The sequence below is a fragment of the Melospiza melodia genome, chromosome 2 (assembly GCF_035770615.1).
Source record: "Melospiza melodia melodia isolate bMelMel2 chromosome 2, bMelMel2.pri, whole genome shotgun sequence".
Lineage (NCBI taxonomy): Eukaryota > Metazoa > Chordata > Aves > Passeriformes > Passerellidae > Melospiza > Melospiza melodia.
This window is the reverse complement of record NC_086195.1, coordinates 127,480,189-127,497,737: the sequence shown is the minus strand read 5'-3', so window position 1 is coordinate 127,497,737 and position 17,549 is coordinate 127,480,189. Positions and strand designations below refer to the sequence as shown.

The 17,549-nt window shown below is 40.1% G+C and overlaps 1 protein-coding gene across 1 annotated transcript in view; it reads left to right on the top strand.

Annotated features, from left to right (window-relative positions):
• The window catches only part of COL4A2 (collagen type IV alpha 2 chain), a 143,721-nt gene that overhangs the window by 77,193 nt on the left and 48,979 nt on the right, over positions 1-17,549 (top strand). Inside the window, exons 5-8 of the mRNA XM_063149975.1 lie at positions 14,000-14,134; positions 14,216-14,260; positions 16,372-16,488; positions 17,214-17,285. Of these exons, the coding sequence (XP_063006045.1) occupies positions 14,000-14,134; positions 14,216-14,260; positions 16,372-16,488; positions 17,214-17,285 (369 nt within the window). The remainder of the gene's footprint in view (positions 1-13,999; positions 14,135-14,215; positions 14,261-16,371; positions 16,489-17,213; positions 17,286-17,549) is intronic.

Below are 17,549 nucleotides of genomic sequence, written 5' to 3'. Positions count from 1 at the left end.
ATCACAGCAGAAACTTCTTCAGTCTGGTTCATAACTGTATAAATCAGTAGAGTTGGTTGAGGGATAGTCTGGCAGGATTTTAGTGAGGTTATTAAAGCATTGCAGGACCAGAAGGCTGTTTTTTCTTGTAAGCACCCATGTAAACTGTAAAGATATGGGAGACCTCACACATACATAAGTATGTCTGCAACAAACGTACAACTATAGTTATCCACAGGCAGATAGCCATAAACCTGCATCTTGGCTTTTGTCAATAATGTTAAGCACTTCATCATAATTATCAGTGTTTTTAACAGTAAGAAAGTGTTCCACCTCATGTCAGTGGAACCCAACCCTTATCTGTTCTAAAGAAACTAGAGTGCTTTATGGCTTGTGTTAGATACACAGAGATCTGAAGACAGCAAACAAAAGAGAGAATAAATATGTACACAGAGAGAAAAATTCTACAGACATCACAGAGAGGAAAAAATCTAAGCAATAGAATAGGCAAACAGCTAAATTGCAGTCTTAAAGAGGATTTTCAACATCAGTGTCGCTGTATTTCACTGAATCACAGGATGGCTGAGGTTGGAAAGGGGCTCTAAGATCATCTCGTCCAACCACCGGTGCTCAAGAAAGGTCAGTTAGAGCAGGTAATATTTGATTAGTCTTTTTTATTACCCAGATAATTTGGGGGTTACCAGTCTCTAGGCCATTATGACTCATTCAGCCATCCACATCATCAGTCTGTACTGAGCACTGCAGCCTCCCTAACACTATTGCTCAGAGTTTGTTTGCTCTAATATAGCAAATGTTCTTTATCTCTGGACAGAAAAAAAAAAGTCAATAAAAGTTATAGGCATTAACTTGGACAGAAGAGCTAGCATTGGCTCTTTTCAGTAGCTAGATAAAAGCCTTAGGTTCTCCCAGATACAGAAACAGTCAGAAAAGTTGAAAATATTTTTTCATGAAAAAAGGGAGGAGTGAGAGCCAAAACTTCAAAGCAACCACATAAATAAAAGTGCATTTGTTACTCTCTCTGTCAAAAATACAGAAGGCTGACACTCCGTGTGGTAGTTGAGATCCTCTTAGGGATCTGGAGGATCCAGGACCTATAAATCTCAGGTACAGATGTTCCAGCATTAATTAGTGTTTTGGAGAGGAGGAGAAGTTTCACATTTATCTCTTGCTTCCTTTTGTCCTTGCCTGTAATAGATATGGTAAAGCAAGAGAGGCATCTTAGCAGAAGTTTGAGGTCATGGTTGGCTTGTGAACGGTGCCATTCTGACAATTTCACCAGCAATTCAATTTCCCCTGTCAATAAATGCAGCCCTTCCCATGAGACTGGTGGAAGCATCTCTGCAAGTACATTAAAAGTTCACAAAGACAGCGCATCACTGCACATCACTGGTTCCTTTGACACAGCTAATCCTGTAAGCAGACTGTATTTTAGCCAAGAAAGCACTAATTTAACAAAGCTTAGAGACACTCTAGAATCAGAATCTGAAATACTGAGGATACTTTCCTCAAGCTGAAGCCTGAAACTAGTCCCCAGTGATGGGACCCAGATGAGTAGTTATGACAAATTGTTTAGCAGTCTCTCTGGTGTTCTGACAGAACAGATAAGCTCCCTCTATTGTTTTTCCTTGTCTGAAAAGCTTTTCTTTTCCTCCACATTACATGCATTTGCTACCACTTGGAGAGCAACCTAAATTTTCTCCAAGACCTCTCAAACTAAAGGCATGTCCTTCAAGTAAAACAACTTGCCATTACAATTTAGCAGTGCCTTCACTTCCTCAGTATCTGAAGAATGAAAAGGAGTCTCTAAACTGGAGAATCAGGGATTTGACTGGTGGACCACTTGGTACACAAGGAATTAGTTGGATGGACACACACATAAAGTTGCAGTCAATGGCTCAATGTCCAGGTGGGAAGCAGTGACAAGTGATGTTCCTCAGAGGTTGGTCTTGGGATCAACATCTTTGTCAGCTGCAAGGGCAGTGGGACTAAGTGCACCCTCCTCAAGTTTCCTGATGACGCCAAGCTGTGTGGTGTGGTCAACAGGCTGGAGGGGAGGGATGCCATCCAGTGTGAAAAGCCTGTGAAGTTCAGCAAAGCCGAGTACAAGGTGCAGCACCTGGGTTGGAGTAGCCCTGTCAATACAGGCTGGGGGATGGCCAGATTGAGAGCATCTTTGAGAATGACTTGGAGATGTTGGTGGGCAGGAAGCTCAACATGACTCAGCACTGCATCTTTGCAGCCCAGAAAGCCAACACATGCTGTGCTGGATCAAAACCAGGTGATGTGACCAGCAGGTTGAGGAAGGTAATTCTGCCCCTGCATTCCGCTCTGGTGAGATCCAGACTGTAGTGCTGTGTCCAGCTCTGGGGCCCTAACATAAGAAGGACATGGACCTGTTGGAGCAAGTCCAGGGGAGGGCTGCAAAGATGATCAGAGGGCCAGAACACCCATGCTATGAAAACAAGCTGAGAACTGGGACTGCAAAGCCAGGAGAAGAGGCTCCAGGGAGATCTTTCAGCAGCTTTCCAGTATCTAAAGGATGCTTACAAAAATGCTGGAGAGGGACTTTTCACAAGGGCGTGTGATATTGGCTTTAAACTGAAAGAGGTCAAGTGTAAATTAGATATTAGGAAGAATTTTTTTACTGTGAGAGTGGTGAGGCAGTGGAACAGCTTACCCACAGAGATGGTAGATGTTCCACCCCTGGAATTGTTGAAGGTTAAGTTGGATGAGACTTTTGCAGTCTGGTGTAGTAGAAGGTACTCCTGCCCTTGGTAACAGGGTTGGAATGAAATGATTTTTAAGGTTGCTTCCGGTCCAAACCATTCTATGATTTTATAATCAAACAAAATTGTTTGCCCTGATTATTATCCCGATCCTTTGCTGAAGAAGCTCCATAACCCGTACTGCCTACAATAAATGGTTAAAAAATTCCCAGTAGCTTTTGAAATCAACATTTGAAATTATAAATAGGCTTTTTCCTTGAACAGCTGTGGAACTGTCTGCTGCTGATGTTCTCCAGAACATCCTTTCCCATGACTGATGAGATTTTGGAATCTGCAGAAGATGTGTGGGCACTCTTGGCCCCCCTCACTCAGTTTGAATGCTACCTCAAACTGAGTCTGCCAGAAAAACTAGATATTTTGTAATGGATTTAGAGAATCTTCCTGATCAAGTTTGTATTCCACCCTTGACCCTCTCCAGTTATCACAAGTTACATTCATTTTTTTCCAGGTAGATGATACAGAACTATTTCCTGTATGATTCAAAGAAGATATTTTTACTCTTCTGCCTGATTTCAAAGGAAAAAAAAAAAAAAAAAAAGAAGAAGATCACAGAGTCACGTAGAGTTCTCCAAGTAATTGGTTGCCATAATACTTTCTCCAAATAATTTAACTTCCCTAGAGGATCATTCAGCTTGATCTAGTACTGCCAACTTGTAAAAACCTTTTGTGAATCTGTGCAGGCAACATAATTCTATTATATAAAAGACAACTGCTGATAATTTTCAGTATTTCTATTTATTAACTGAAGATTTCTCGTAGAATACAAATTACTTAGACTATTTGTTGATTCTGGAGACAAACCCAACATGAAGGCAAGCCCAGCTTAACAACCATCAAAGTGATTGCGTTTGAATATTTGTGAGGTTAACAACCCACGGACACTGGAAGGCATGAGGGTTGATTTAGCTTCAGTGTGAGCTGACTCAACAGCAGGTTTCAACAGAGTCCCAGTTACTGAAATTTCTAGACCATTTGCATTGGTACATCAAGGCGGGGAAATCATGTAGAGGGAACAACTGTACAAACTCAGTTCAGATGATATCATAGCACCCCGCTGCTCTTGAGGCTCATCTGTCTAGGAGGGCCAGGAGAAAAAAAATGTCTCTGATTCTCTATCAACAATGACTCTCCATATTGCTGCACACATCTGCCTTAAAGCCCAGCGTCCTTCCTGGTGGTTCAGAGCCAATCATCTGGCCTTGTCAGGAGCTCGGAGACTGTCCCAAACTGTAAATTCCCATGACCGGAGCGCGAAGGTCCGTACCGAGTCTCTTGTACATGCTGCTAGAACATGTGTTCTGGGCTCCCATGTGGAGAGGGTATCCCAGTACACAAATTACTAAAAAGTCACAGCCTCTGTAAGCGAATTAAATTCTTTCTGTAGTTAAAACAGCCAGTAGTAACTTTTATTTGCATGATCAAGTCAGTTTTGATAGCTGTTCCCATCACAAAAATAGTTACGCTTTTGTTTAAACAGAAGAACACAGAATGGAAAAATTGGCATACGATAGGCTGAACTCCTGCAGGGGTTTTAATTTTCACATACTCTTAAACTCATGGAGCCTAATGAGCTTAACATTTTGGCCAGTTGCACAATTTGGAAATTTCAACAGTGAATAGTTTTTGGACCAAAAAAAAAAAATGTTCTCACAAATATGAAAAGTGAACAGATGTTACTATTGGTGCTTCCAACGCCTACTGACAGAAAACATCTGTGTTGAACTTCCTGAATTTTAGGATCTTGAGAACACTCCCACACACCACTGAAAGCCATTTGAAAGCAGTTGGGCTGGCAGATTGGCTCTTGTGTCTATGACTGAATGTTCTAACTCAAGCAGGTGCTGGTTGTTGTCTTGCCTTGAGAAAGCCCAGTTAGCCAAGCAGCAGTCTTACAGCTATCCAACCGACTGCATTATCCAAGTTTTTGGCAATATGTGCGAGGTATGCTTGTTAAAAGTCTCAGAAAGCAGCTGATCTTAATATTTTTATGGCAATAAAATGAATAGAATGAATGAAAAGAACTTTAAAAAAAAAAGTTTGATCCAGATACTAGCAGAGTAGGAAGATTTCACTGCATTCTATGATGCCCTGGAAATATTTTCGCTTTTTTGATCCTGTAAAAACCCATGTTAAATGAACAGAATTTTGTTCTATAAATATACTCATATTATATACTCAATATACTAAAAACTAAAAAGTCTGCTCCTTTACATGAGCATGATACAGCAGATGTCACAGAGTAACTGGGAGTTCCCTGCTTCCTCCTGCTCCTTGTCCACACCCATCAGTGTGATAATTGTCTGGTTATAAGAGCATATTTGGCAAGGTGATTTTCCTCTCTAGTGAATTTTTTGTTGGCTATCAAACTAACCTTCCCCAATTAATTACATAGTAATGAACATTTGACAAGTATAAATCAATGTCACTTTAGTGTTCTGTAAAACATCATTAGCTCATTCAAGTTCATTCAAGTTCATTCAAAGTTGACATCTTGAAATGTCACTATAGGACACAAAATAACACAACACTGACACGCTGCTCTTTCATGGTGAAAGAGTGTTTTTTAATTTCTGACTCTAACATATATACATTTCCAAAAGTGACCGTGGATTGGAGGGTGACAGTGCCACTTCTCCAATGACACTGGACAAACCAACAGTCCATCAAATTTCTCTTCTTCCATAAAAGAATGCAAAACAATAAGTTATTTACAAAAAGTGTGTGAGAAAGTTTGTTACAAGAATGTAAACATCAGAAGGCTTAGAAAATCTTAAAAAAATCAGGGCGACATCCAAATTTAACTTCAGTTACCTCTGTCTCAAAAAGAGAATTTAGCTGGTAGTCAAAGGGACAGATTTTACCCATCACTGAATTAGGGGGTTTTTTTTCTGATTTTGTAGTTGTCTTAGCTTGGTAGTCTCAGTTTAACCAACATAAAGTGAGTAGCTCTGTTAACTGCACTTCCACTCTCAGGCTAACATGAATAAATGCATACACTTTTGAGCACACACCATTATCATCTGCTTTCTCTTTAATGCTGAAATATTTCTAACTTCCAAGAAAGTCCTACTGTGTTGTACTACCAGGAGCAGCATTTCTGCCATTTATTATCTTTCAGGTTAAGTAAATATATTGCATTTATATCAGCTTCCTTTTCATACAGCACGATTTTTATTTCGGTCTTAATTCTAACTGCTAAACCCACTGTTTCAGGACTTATCTTTGGGAGTATTGCCTTCTAGCACAGTTTAGAAAGCAATGATGTGAGGTCAGCTTTTAAGCTAGAAACCTGGGCTCCTTTTATAGACACTTAAGAAAAATGGCTACGTTCAGATGCATTTGTTTGACTTAGTGTAAATATCTGTATTAGGATATCATGCCATGGGATATCACCTGCACCTGATAGAATCTTTGGATGACTGCACTGCAGGTAGATAAATATCTACATCTGTTCTATAAATACAGTACTTAAAAAATTCAGTGCCTTTCAAATCATTCCAAGTCTTCTCACATAATTCAGTAGAGCATGCTTACTAGAGAGATACATTTGCTAATATAGGTCTTGATTCTGATGCTAAATTTCCTAGTTTGTCTGTTTAGCCATAGTTCAGCAGAGATTCTGCTTTGTACTTTCAGAGATATCCCCTTACTCAGTCTGCAAACAAAAGCACTCTTTGCCTCTGCCCAATGCTTTTTTCCCACATCTTGTCCACCATCCTGTTCTTCTTTCCTCTATGCAATGACCTTTTGAAGATTTAGTATGGAAATCCTCGTGTGGTTTTGTCTAGACTTGCCCTTTCTTATGCTTTTCTTTGAGTGATCATTGCTGTGGTCCCAGTATTGTTCTTACTACAGAAGCACTGCATAGGACAGAAAGCATTTCTGACATTCACTCCTGTGTATTTTGTGACATGAAGAAACTATTAACTGGTTCTTTTGAGTTCTTGACCTACATTCCAGCATATATTTACTTTTGCACATGTTTTATCTTCTTGGGTGACATAGCAGCTTTCTGGAAGATCACAAATTAGATCAAGCCGTGGGAACAGAAAACAGTACAAAATTATTTCATTACTGAGTACAGAAAAGGGATGTGGCTTCTGGTAAAGGGAATGCTTTCATAGTTCTTTTTTAATGAAGATTTAATGTGTATTCCTTCCTTAATGAAAAAAAAAAAAAAATCCACTCTTCTGCAAGCTGAATCACTGTTCTGGAATTAATGTTAATGTCATTTGGTCACCACTGTCCTGAGAGAAAACGTCCTATGTCCAGACAATGAAGTTAAAAGAACAGCAGATTGTTACCATGCCACTAGGCTGAACTAGCTTCATTTTTTAGTTATTTTTAATGAATGTTACAATTTTTTTGTTTACTTTTGTTATAAATAAAAAAGCTTGTTACCAAATGAGAAGGAAAGTCTTTTCTGAGAATAAGAGTTGGAATGTGAAACTCAGCTAAATAACCTCCTCTAAAGTAGCAAAACAGTAGAAAAACTTTTTAGAAGTAACCATTAGTTATGTACCTTTTTGTTAAAGTGTGCCAACTCTTTCAGTGGTACTCTGTGTTTAAGGATTTAATATCATGCAGCTTAATTCACAAGAGAAAAGTTTGTTTGATTTGCTTATCAATATTCTAGTAAGACAACAGAAGTCCCATCTCTTCCTGGTGCCATGGTCCACTGATTACCATGTTGTTACCAAATATCCAAAATATCAGAATAAGACTCCCATTTTAGTATTAGTGTGATGGCAGAAGTTATAGCCAGCCCTACACTGAAAATACAGATTCAGAAGATACATTTGAGAATTTTCAAGCCTCGGACAGTAAATGTAAATTTAGCAATACAATGAAGAAGTTAGGTAATAAGATTTTCTCATTTCTCTTAGAAGGCCAAGTGTGCCTACTACATAATAAAATGTAGATTGAGTGGCAGAACACCTTCACTTCAGGCAGCCATGGTGCTCAGTTGCATGATGCATTCAATCCCATTTTATTTGCACTTCCCCAGCTATCTCACCTACAGACATTTTGGCAGAAACCTTCTGCTTTTGTTGCCTCAGACCTCGCTCAAGGACAGTTTGACCCCATCTGAACTCCTTATCAGATTTCCTGAAGGTTGTACCGTGGTCTGGAATCCTGCACCTGCAGTGCTGGGGGCTGCGTGCAGCAGCAATGGCTGGTGCCATCTAGTGAGGAGCTTCTGAATGCTCACTGCAAACTGCTGCAAGGCACCTGGCTTTTAGGAAGTAGTCATTTACACAGTCCTGAAGACACAGAAATAAAGTAACATGCTAATATGGTTAACAACCAAGCCTGCACAAACTTCAGGATTTTTTTCTCCCAGATGATTTTTTTCACCAGTGGCTAGCATTGTTTGTGTTTTGCCCTGTGTATTTGTATTTCATACCCTTTTGTGGTTGGTTTGATCTATTCTTCATAGGTGGAATTACAAAAGCTTAAACAAAGCTCTTGCTGAAAACAAAACTCTTGAGTTGCTGAGGTGGATGGAACCATTCAAACTAAATCATCAATGCACAACATAATGTTTGAAGGTACATAAATGTTCCATTTTCTTCTGTGTCATGGTAGGTGTTGTACTCATCAGTGTCTGAAGATCTCTGGAGGTCTGTCTGTACTGGGCAGCCCAGTGACACCAGAGGCAGCTGCTGAGTCCCTGCCATGGCAGCAGGTGCTCCGTGTGGTCTGCTTTTCTCTGCCTCTCAGCCCAAAGTGGTGGAGTATTTCTGACAAAGTGTGCACTTCATGGAGCTGAACCCCAAACCCTTCCCCTACATATTCCCCTCTAGTACATTTAATCCATAAACTCCTAGATAACCTCCTGGATTTATGCTCCAGCAGAAATGTCAGGTGAGATGCCCATCCTAGTCTGACTGTGTGCCACAGCAGGTTCTTGACGTTCTTCCTTGTCATTTATATTTGTGGGGATAGTGAGAGAACTAAGGTAATGCATTTAAATTTTGGGGTCACTGATTGCTCTAGTGCAGTACATCCATTGAAACCATCTGAAAGAATCACAAGTTCCCTGTATTTACACCCAGTTTTCCATATTTTGCCAGCATTACATTTAAAAACTTCTCTGTTTTTTTTCTTGTGTGCCTGGAGAGTTGTCTTTCCCTGGGTTAGCACTTTTAATCAGCTCAAAAGTTGCTCATTTTCCTTATAGATTATTTTATTCCCTGTTGAGTTGCTGTCTGTTCCACTTGCTGGTCTCACTGAGTAGGAGTGCACTGAGGTCCTTGCTGTCACGTCCTTTCCCCATCTGTCCGTACAGGGACCATTCCAAACTAAGAGCTCTTACAAAAAAAATCCCAGCTCCAGCTTGTCTGTCATGGTCAGATGACCCTTCCCGCAGGAAATGAACTTGTCCTTTCACCAGTGACCTTTTTAAAATGTCAGGGAATTAGCCTCCTTTCTTTTTGTCCACTGTTAAAGGAAATGATGGTCTACAAGGCTCGTTTCCATGTGGGGAATACTGCATCATCACATTCCATGTACCAGCAGCAATTGCAAAATGGTTATCTGTAATGAAACATGGAGAAATGTGCTCAGTGGCTGGGAAGCTCTGTAGAAACTCTTGATTCTGCCTCCTTTTCATTGCAAATCAACAGTTTTCTCCTATCTTTGTATCTCCACCCTCGTAGGTGGATTTCTCAGCAATTCATGATTCTTGTGTTTTAAAACCTTTGGACCAGGTACTGTCATTTATTGCATCTCTCTTTTTATAGCACATCAAACATTTGGTTGCTCTCAAAATTAGCACACCCTCCTCTGTCAATTTTGTTTCCACACTGTAAATTTAACAGTAAATTAGAAGGAAGAAATTATTGCAACATGACATCTCTTTCATCTGACTGATGGTAAAAGAACTGGAAATTAAAGTTCAAGCTGCAAAACATGAACATTGAGTACAAATTTAAAAGTCTCATCAGGATCTTCTTACATCCACTGGTACTTAATTTCAAAATGTGGTATTGAATTCAATCGCAACCTTGGCAGCATTTTCTTTCATGCATGTCACTGGACAAGAGACAATGTATAAATGACATGGCAAATATTTTCTGGGGAGATTTCCTTCAGGCTTTCTAATTTCCAACCTTTGTTCCTCTCTGTAAATAGTTTTTGCACAATATTTAGGCTGGCCACAAGAATTTTGTGAGACCTCTTCCAGTCAGCTGCAGTTGCAGGAAGAGCAAAGCAGGGACTGCCTATTTAGGTATATAACCTGACATTGGGAGCTTTGTAATTCAACTAAAGGGTGGTGGAAGTATAAATGCAATGAAAAAACTTATTGTTAATCTTCAACATACTCCATCAGCCTACTTTTTCCTTTTCTTTTCATGCACTGTCTCAGAGGTGCTGGCCATGGCATTCACACACTTCAGTGAGCCTCTGAGCACTGGCCTGTAAGTCCCCTGGTGGGTGACACGGGGTAACAGTGCCATGCTCTGGACTAGGGAAGAGGTCCAGTTTACCCTAGTGAAATGGGAAGGGCACTGCATGTTCAAGAGAAAGAACTTAATGAGTTTTCTGAACTATGACATGGATGATGTTTTCCCCTAGGCTTGCTTCTTTTTCTTTTCTTTCTCTTTTCTTTTTCTTTTTTTTTTTTTTTTTTTAGACCTGGAAATTTTAAGTCAAGCACAATTTACAGCTTTGGAGAATTCTCTAGAAATTCTGACCCTCCAGGAGCACAGACAGAGTAGTACCATGCATGGCATGTGTCACACCGGGGTGTTTGGGGCTAAGAATTGAGTCATGCTTTGTTTGACTGAACCTTTCAAAGTGATTGTCTTTGCTTAAATCTCCTTAGTGACCTTTGCCAAAGAGAGAATGTTCCTAGGTCACTTGCTAATGAAAAGGGGACATACTTGTCCAACAAAAGATCTAAGATAAAGAAAGCAGAGTTAAAGCTGACATGTCTGAGTTAATGAAGGTTAACAAAGTTAATTCAGTTAACAACCCAAGGTACTAATTGGCTGAGGAATTACACAAACATTGTCATGATATTAAGTATTTCCCTAGCTCTGACTCTAGCCTTGTGTTAAACTTGTCCCATGAAGATCTATTCTCTTCTCCTCATATTAAATAACCCATATTCCTCAACAAACAGATGACCAGATAACTACCAGGAAGGCATGGAGAAGGGGTGCTGATGCCCAATTCCTCTTCCTTGTTTTCTATTCCTTGTTTATTTCTTCCTCCACACCAGAAGGAAAATGGGACTGGAAGCAGGAGAATGGTATTTGATGCAGAAGTTAGAGAGGTAACCATTCCATTCCATGAAGTACCACCTTTGAACTGTACAGCTCTGCCTGGTCCCTATAGAAAGCCAGGCACAGATTTGAAAATCCTGAACATAACCAGCCTTTTATCAGAAACTGCAATGAAAAGTTTTACATGTGTTCTACCTCCAGACAGCTGCCCTCTAAAGGAGGGTATAGGGGCACCAAAGAGACAGTTTACTTATCTCAGGAGGATGAGTGGTTTTTGGAATTTAGATTATTTATTCTGGCTTTCAGGTACTCCAAAAATAAGGTGGCATTTTTAGTGCTCAGAATCCATGTATTCCTTTCTTTGCAGAAGCAACTGAACATTTATTTCTAGAAATTAAATGCAACTGGAACCAATTCAAATCTCTACAAATGAATGTTAATCATTTTTCGGTGTTCTTTGCAGATGTAATGAATATGTTTCCATCCTTTTTGAACCTTTTTAAAGGTTCCTTTCAGATTTGAGTGCATGAGGAACAAACTACCTTAAGCACTGAATAATGTTTAAAGGCTTTATAGTAAAATTGAAATATTTTTGATTGATATTTGCATGAGAATTTATACTTTTCTACCAAAAGAATCCAAACAAAAAAAAGGTTCACTGACTCCATTTTATGATGAATGAAATGTTTATTTCCCTAAAAAGGCAGTTTCATGGGGAATGCTCATAAGTATTTTATGAATTCCTATATACATAAGTTTTGAGCCATAGTAGATAAGAAAAGTGGAGAAAAAGTGGTATAAGAAAGATTTTCTTTTTCCTGATCTTGGAACTCACAATGAAAAATTCTGGTTCAGATTTAAGTCATTACTCTAGTGCTTTTAATCAGCACTGGATTTCCATTTGAGTCAGGCAACTCAAAAAATATGTCTTTTGGGATCTGTACCTCCACAGAATAAATTTTAAAGATTCTTAAAACTAAAAACTGCTGCTGGTGGAGGTAGATGCATTTGTACCAGCCAGTGGTGCCTGGCATAAGGAAATAAGCAGCTGCTTGTTCAGATGCGTATGCCTCCTGCCAACATGAGTTCTTTTATGTTTTAGATGTATTCATGTAATCTTTGTTTCTTCTCAGTTAGTTAATCTGAGAAGACATTGGCCTCTTGGCACCTAATAATCCACATGAGCGGGCTTGGTTTAAAAATAGGGATGCTGTATAAAGTCAGGTTTGGTTGTAAGCAGAGGGAATGCTCTTTCACACTGACAGGTCAAACACTTAAATTCATGTTGTCTTTGTCACTGCTCCTAAACCATCAGTCTTGTCAAATCAGTCGTATCAGTAGAGCAAAAGATCCATACTGTGCAAGTGTGGATCATACTGTACATATTGGCTCATTCCTAGTTTTCCTCCAAAATTGAAGACTTGCTCTCAGTTCTGTACTTTGTTTGGCTGTGTCAAATTTTCAATATGGACTCATATGATGTGATACAATAAGATTTAAAGTATAAAACCTACCCCTAAGTGTTGTGACAACCATTGTGCATGGAAGCAGTGTGGAAAATTGATTTGTTTTTGAAGCTACAAGTAAGCTGTGCTTCAGTCATAGCGGTGGTTCAGGGTGTGTGGTATGAAAACAACTATAGCAGAGATAAATGTTTATTTTAGATAGTTGTTGACTATGAAATTTTTAAAGTGCATCACAAATGGGCCTATGAGACTAAAATAAATTTTTACTAATATCAGTAAGGCATTGTTCAGTGTCTTTGGTGCAACTTCCTAATTCAAAGAAATTAAGCTATCTTCAGGTTTCTTTTATTCAAGTCCCCACATTGCCCTCTTTCCACCTCAATGGCATTAAATGAAGTTGAACTCTTGAACAGGAATTGCATTCACCTTCCAGCTCTTTCTTTGAAGGCACGGGCAAGACTGTAAGTATTTTCTACTAAAAGAAGATAGTATTTTTTAATCAGCTTTGTGGTATGAATATATATGTGTTTGTTCATGGTTTGCTGTAGCTCTTCTCCTTTGTGAGATACTGGTGCTGTTCCCGCCTGGTTTGTGAAAAAAATCTAATTGCATTTTAAAAACAACTTTCATTGGATTTGACTTAATTTGAATGTCTTGGTAAATGGTGCTTTGCCCCATTTAAAACATATTTCTCCAGAAAAGATTGCAACAATGTACTATTAATGTCATTAGAGAAGTGAGTACATGCAAAACGTGTGCCTTTGGTGATGCTACGTCTGGAACAATATTCAAATACTTCAGTTCACAGATCTCAGACATACTGTCACAATCCATTACTTAAACCTCCATTGTGTCATTTCAAAATTGTTTTTTCCCCTTTTGAGCCTTGTGATCTTGGCAGCCAGTAGGGATTATTTTTAAACAATGCTTGAAGTGGCGTGAAGAGCCAAACCAGCGCTGGAAGGGAGAATGACCAAGGAGCCCTGCGTGCAACTCTTCAACCTCTGTGGATCCATGCATGTCCCATCATTTTCAGGCTCCACTGCTGAATAGAAATATTGTCACTAAAGAGGCAGAAATTCCTGCCATTAAATATCAGATTCCACTTACAATAAGTATGGCCAATAAGCAAATTTCACAGTTAGTCATATTCTACTTGTTTGGAGTGTCATATGTTATGTTGTAGGAGAATCACTCTTGAGAAACCTCATTCCAAAGAAAACAGTTTTTTCATACAATGGCCATGAATACTGTAGTAGTGAATATTGAATTTGAATGCTAGTATCCATATGTTAATTTTCTGACCATATGTGCAATATAGTCACTGCTGCTGGAGTTTCTCTGTGTGGTGTTTCAGATGACTTTTATCAAAGAGCCTGGCCTACTGTGGTGGACAGAAATTCTGTGTTTATTTTTTCTTTGAGAGATTGACTTTGTTGCAGGACTGATAACCTGTCCAGCTTCATGCATCACAACTGTTCCTGTGTCAATGCTGTTTTATTGTTTTTATCAGGGCCAGCCAGGACTCCTTGGATCACAGGGTTTCACTGGACCACCAGGATTGATGGGGATCCCAGGAGTGCAAGGTCCCAAAGGTCACAAAGGTGAAAGAGGATACCCAGGAATAACTGGACCCAAAGGAGAAGTGGTAATTTTTGAATATCAAATGTTTTAGCTAATAAGCAAAATGCTAGCAGAACATCATTTTAATTGTGCTGTTTCACTCTAGGGACAAAGAGGAGTCACTGGATTCCCCGGGGCAGATGGCATTCCTGTAAGTAGCGGGTTACTTCATCTCTAAGAAATCACCAAATGCAAATATTGCAGGCTAGCTTAAAGCCTTTGTACTTTAATTAAAATGTCTGGGTTAAATTCTGCATCAGCCACGTACACACTTTTCAGCTAAGGACATTTGCTGAAGTGAGTGGAACTGAAGATATACAACAAAAGAGCAGAATCTATGCTCCCTCTCATTCCTCAGATAATTAAGGTCCATTTGCTTTGTCCTATGGAGAAATCCCCTTATTAAAGTGGCAGAAAAGGATAGAAATTTCCTGTGTCTCTGGAGGTTACCCAGCTAAGTGTGTTCTTTTGTAGGAAAGACCTGTGACTGAAGTGCTTCACAACTCTTAAGCTTGTGAAGAAGGACACAAGTTGATAATTCTTAATTATTTCTGATTTGCAAAGCTGGTATAACAACCAGTGATATTAAGAATACTAACTATGGTTAATTTGCTTTATAGCTCATATGGCATGCTTGAGATTGTCTTTAAAATCTTACTGAGCACTAAACAGTGTAAAACTTTGAGCAAATGGACCAGATCTATGAAACTGAAACACTCAAAGAGGAAAACCGGGTAAAGTTCACAGCACAGTATTTTCCCAGCCTACACTTCTTTACATCTTGTGTCATAAAATAACAAAGAAATCTGAGTCACTGGAATCCCTGGACAGAGTTCCCAGGCTTGGGTTTCCTTTGTAGTTCTCCCTGACACTGGGGCCCCGCTTTGCAGCCCACGCATCCACATCCACTCTACTTTCACCCTCTTTTGTTTCCAGAAGAGCTTCCTATGAAGTTTCAGGGATTTCTCTCTCACAATCTTCCTTGTGTCCCTCTTTCTTACTCTTTAAGGAAGAAAAAAGACCATATTTGCCATTTCTATTAACACTCCTGAGCCAAGGATCTTGTTCATCACACTGCATCATGCTGAGTTTTTTTCTAAGCACTGACACATCCTGGGAAGCAGAGTGAATTGCTCCCCTGTGAAGCCCAGGGTTGCTATAGCTGCTTCTCTTACCTGGCCATGTTTTCTTTTTCAGCCCTGCCTCCCTGACCTCTGCGCATTGCATTATGAGGGATAAATACCTTCAGACAGAACTTGAACCTGCATTTTCATTGTGTACTCTCTTCAAGCTGCCTTGCCCTTCAGGCATCCTTATATTTTCCAACCAATTTTTTCACTGGCCATGGGAAGGCAGGTAGATAAACACCTGAACAAACCACAATGGCACAGTGCTAAGATGTGGGGCTGGGAGCCAAGAGAGAATGGTGCCAAGACTGAGTCTCTTTTGGGATGGGAGTGCAGTATTTGATGGAGCTCAGTAAGGACATGGATGTTCTTGTATTTTTTCTAAGCAATGAAGCAAAAGCAAAGAGAAAACCCTTGCTATAGATAAAGGAGAAGGGAGAAATGTTTTATGTTAGTTTCTGGAGTTTTGTGACTGAGCCTGCTGGAACAAAGAGCTGCTCAAGCGAAGATTTGCTTCTCATCAGCCTCAGTGCAAACCAGAAGCAACAGCAGTTAAGGTGAATGTAGGAACAGCAATGAAAATACAGTTTGAGACAGGAGTAACTTTTCAGAGGCTCTGTGTCAAGGTCTTGGAGTGCCCCCAGCTTGCTACCTTTGAGCCCTGCTGTTTTCTTCCATATTCACAGCCTCATCATGACACTCAGTCTAGCTCCAACAGCATCTTTGACTTTTTTCCTGGCTTGGAAGCTGTTCAAACTCAGTGAGGAACATTTCTTCCCACTCTTCCAGTGTGAAGCACTGAAATGCTTACCAATCCCAGTTCTTGGTGGATCCCTGCACAGCAGCCTCATCTGGCTTAGTGCTCTGCATAACAGAGCCTGCATTGAACATAGCTTTCTTACCCTTTCTGAGAGGTCCTTCACTACTCGTTTTTTCATGCTGTCTGGGGCATCTGGTTCAAGCTGCAGCTATATTAAAAAAATGCACTGTCTGTTTCTGTCTTTGAAAATCCTAGTTTCCCATGGATCCAAGCCTTGAGCTTAATGTGAGAATGTCTAAATACTTCATGACTACAGGAAAAGGAAAACTAGAAACAGATGGATAGATAAACACTTTTTTTTTTTTTCCTCAACAGGGTCATCCAGGCCAGCCAGGACCAAGGGGGAAACCAGGTCATGATGGCTGTAATGGGACAGCAGGTGACCCTGGTGACGCGGGAACCCCTGGATTCTCTGGTTTCCCTGGTAGCATTGTAAGTAGCTGGCAGTAAGTGAGTATCTGAAGCTAAGAGCATTGCTGGAGTGACTTTCATTCACACGTGGCTTGGGTTAATGGGACATCTCTTAACAAAGGGAATGTGTTTTGGCCTAGCAGAGCATTGGTGCAGACTCAGCATGGACGCACAGCACTGTGTGCAGTCACTGCATCGCAGCCAGGCCACAGGGTCTGCTCAGAGCTGTACCTGTCACACAGGTCTGGCAGAGAGATTGCTGTAGGAAAACCTTTACAGCTTTAATCAACAGCAGTTAGATAATATTAAACTCAAAATTTCAGATGAAAGTATCCTTTTCTTCCCTGCCCCATGGCCATAGTATTGGCTTTTCATGGTGAGATACACAGGATCATGCTGATGTGAGCAGTGGGGCTCCTGGATTTACATGGGCGCATGTCAGCCCTTGGAAGTGCAGCATCAGTTCTACCTAGGAGGTGCTGCTCCATAATACCACTCCCTGGTAATGGGGGGTTTCTCCCCAAAATTTAGAAATTAATTCTTTTATATGCTGTGAGGGTTTATACTTTTTTTCTAAACCATAAATTTCCAAAGCTAGGCACAGTCTCTACCTCTAAACTGCAATATGTTTATGTACACTTACGAAAACACCAACAAATATTTTTCATTTCAGCCTTATCTGTTTACATATTAGCAGAGATGGTGTGTGAGCTCGCGTTGTGTTTTGTTTTTTTGGTCACCTGCAGGGAGTCCAGGGGCCCAAGGGCCAGAAGGGGGAGCCGTACATAGTGTCGCCGGAGATCATCAGCCGACACAGGGTACGTCCTGAACTCCCCCAGTTACTCTTGCCCAGTGCAGTTTTTCACACACGTGATGGAGAGTAAATTTTTCTTATACTCTGATGGGCACAGCCCAAGAGGCCCACTTTGATTTTGTATAGACTTTGAAAGGCAGCTTCTGCTTTCTCTGGTTGCAGCAAGGTTTATATGATTTCCAAGGGAAAAAATCTGAACTCGGTTATTTCCAACGAGTGTCATCCCATAGGTGAATTGCAAAGGCACTGTAGATGATATAGGTCAAGT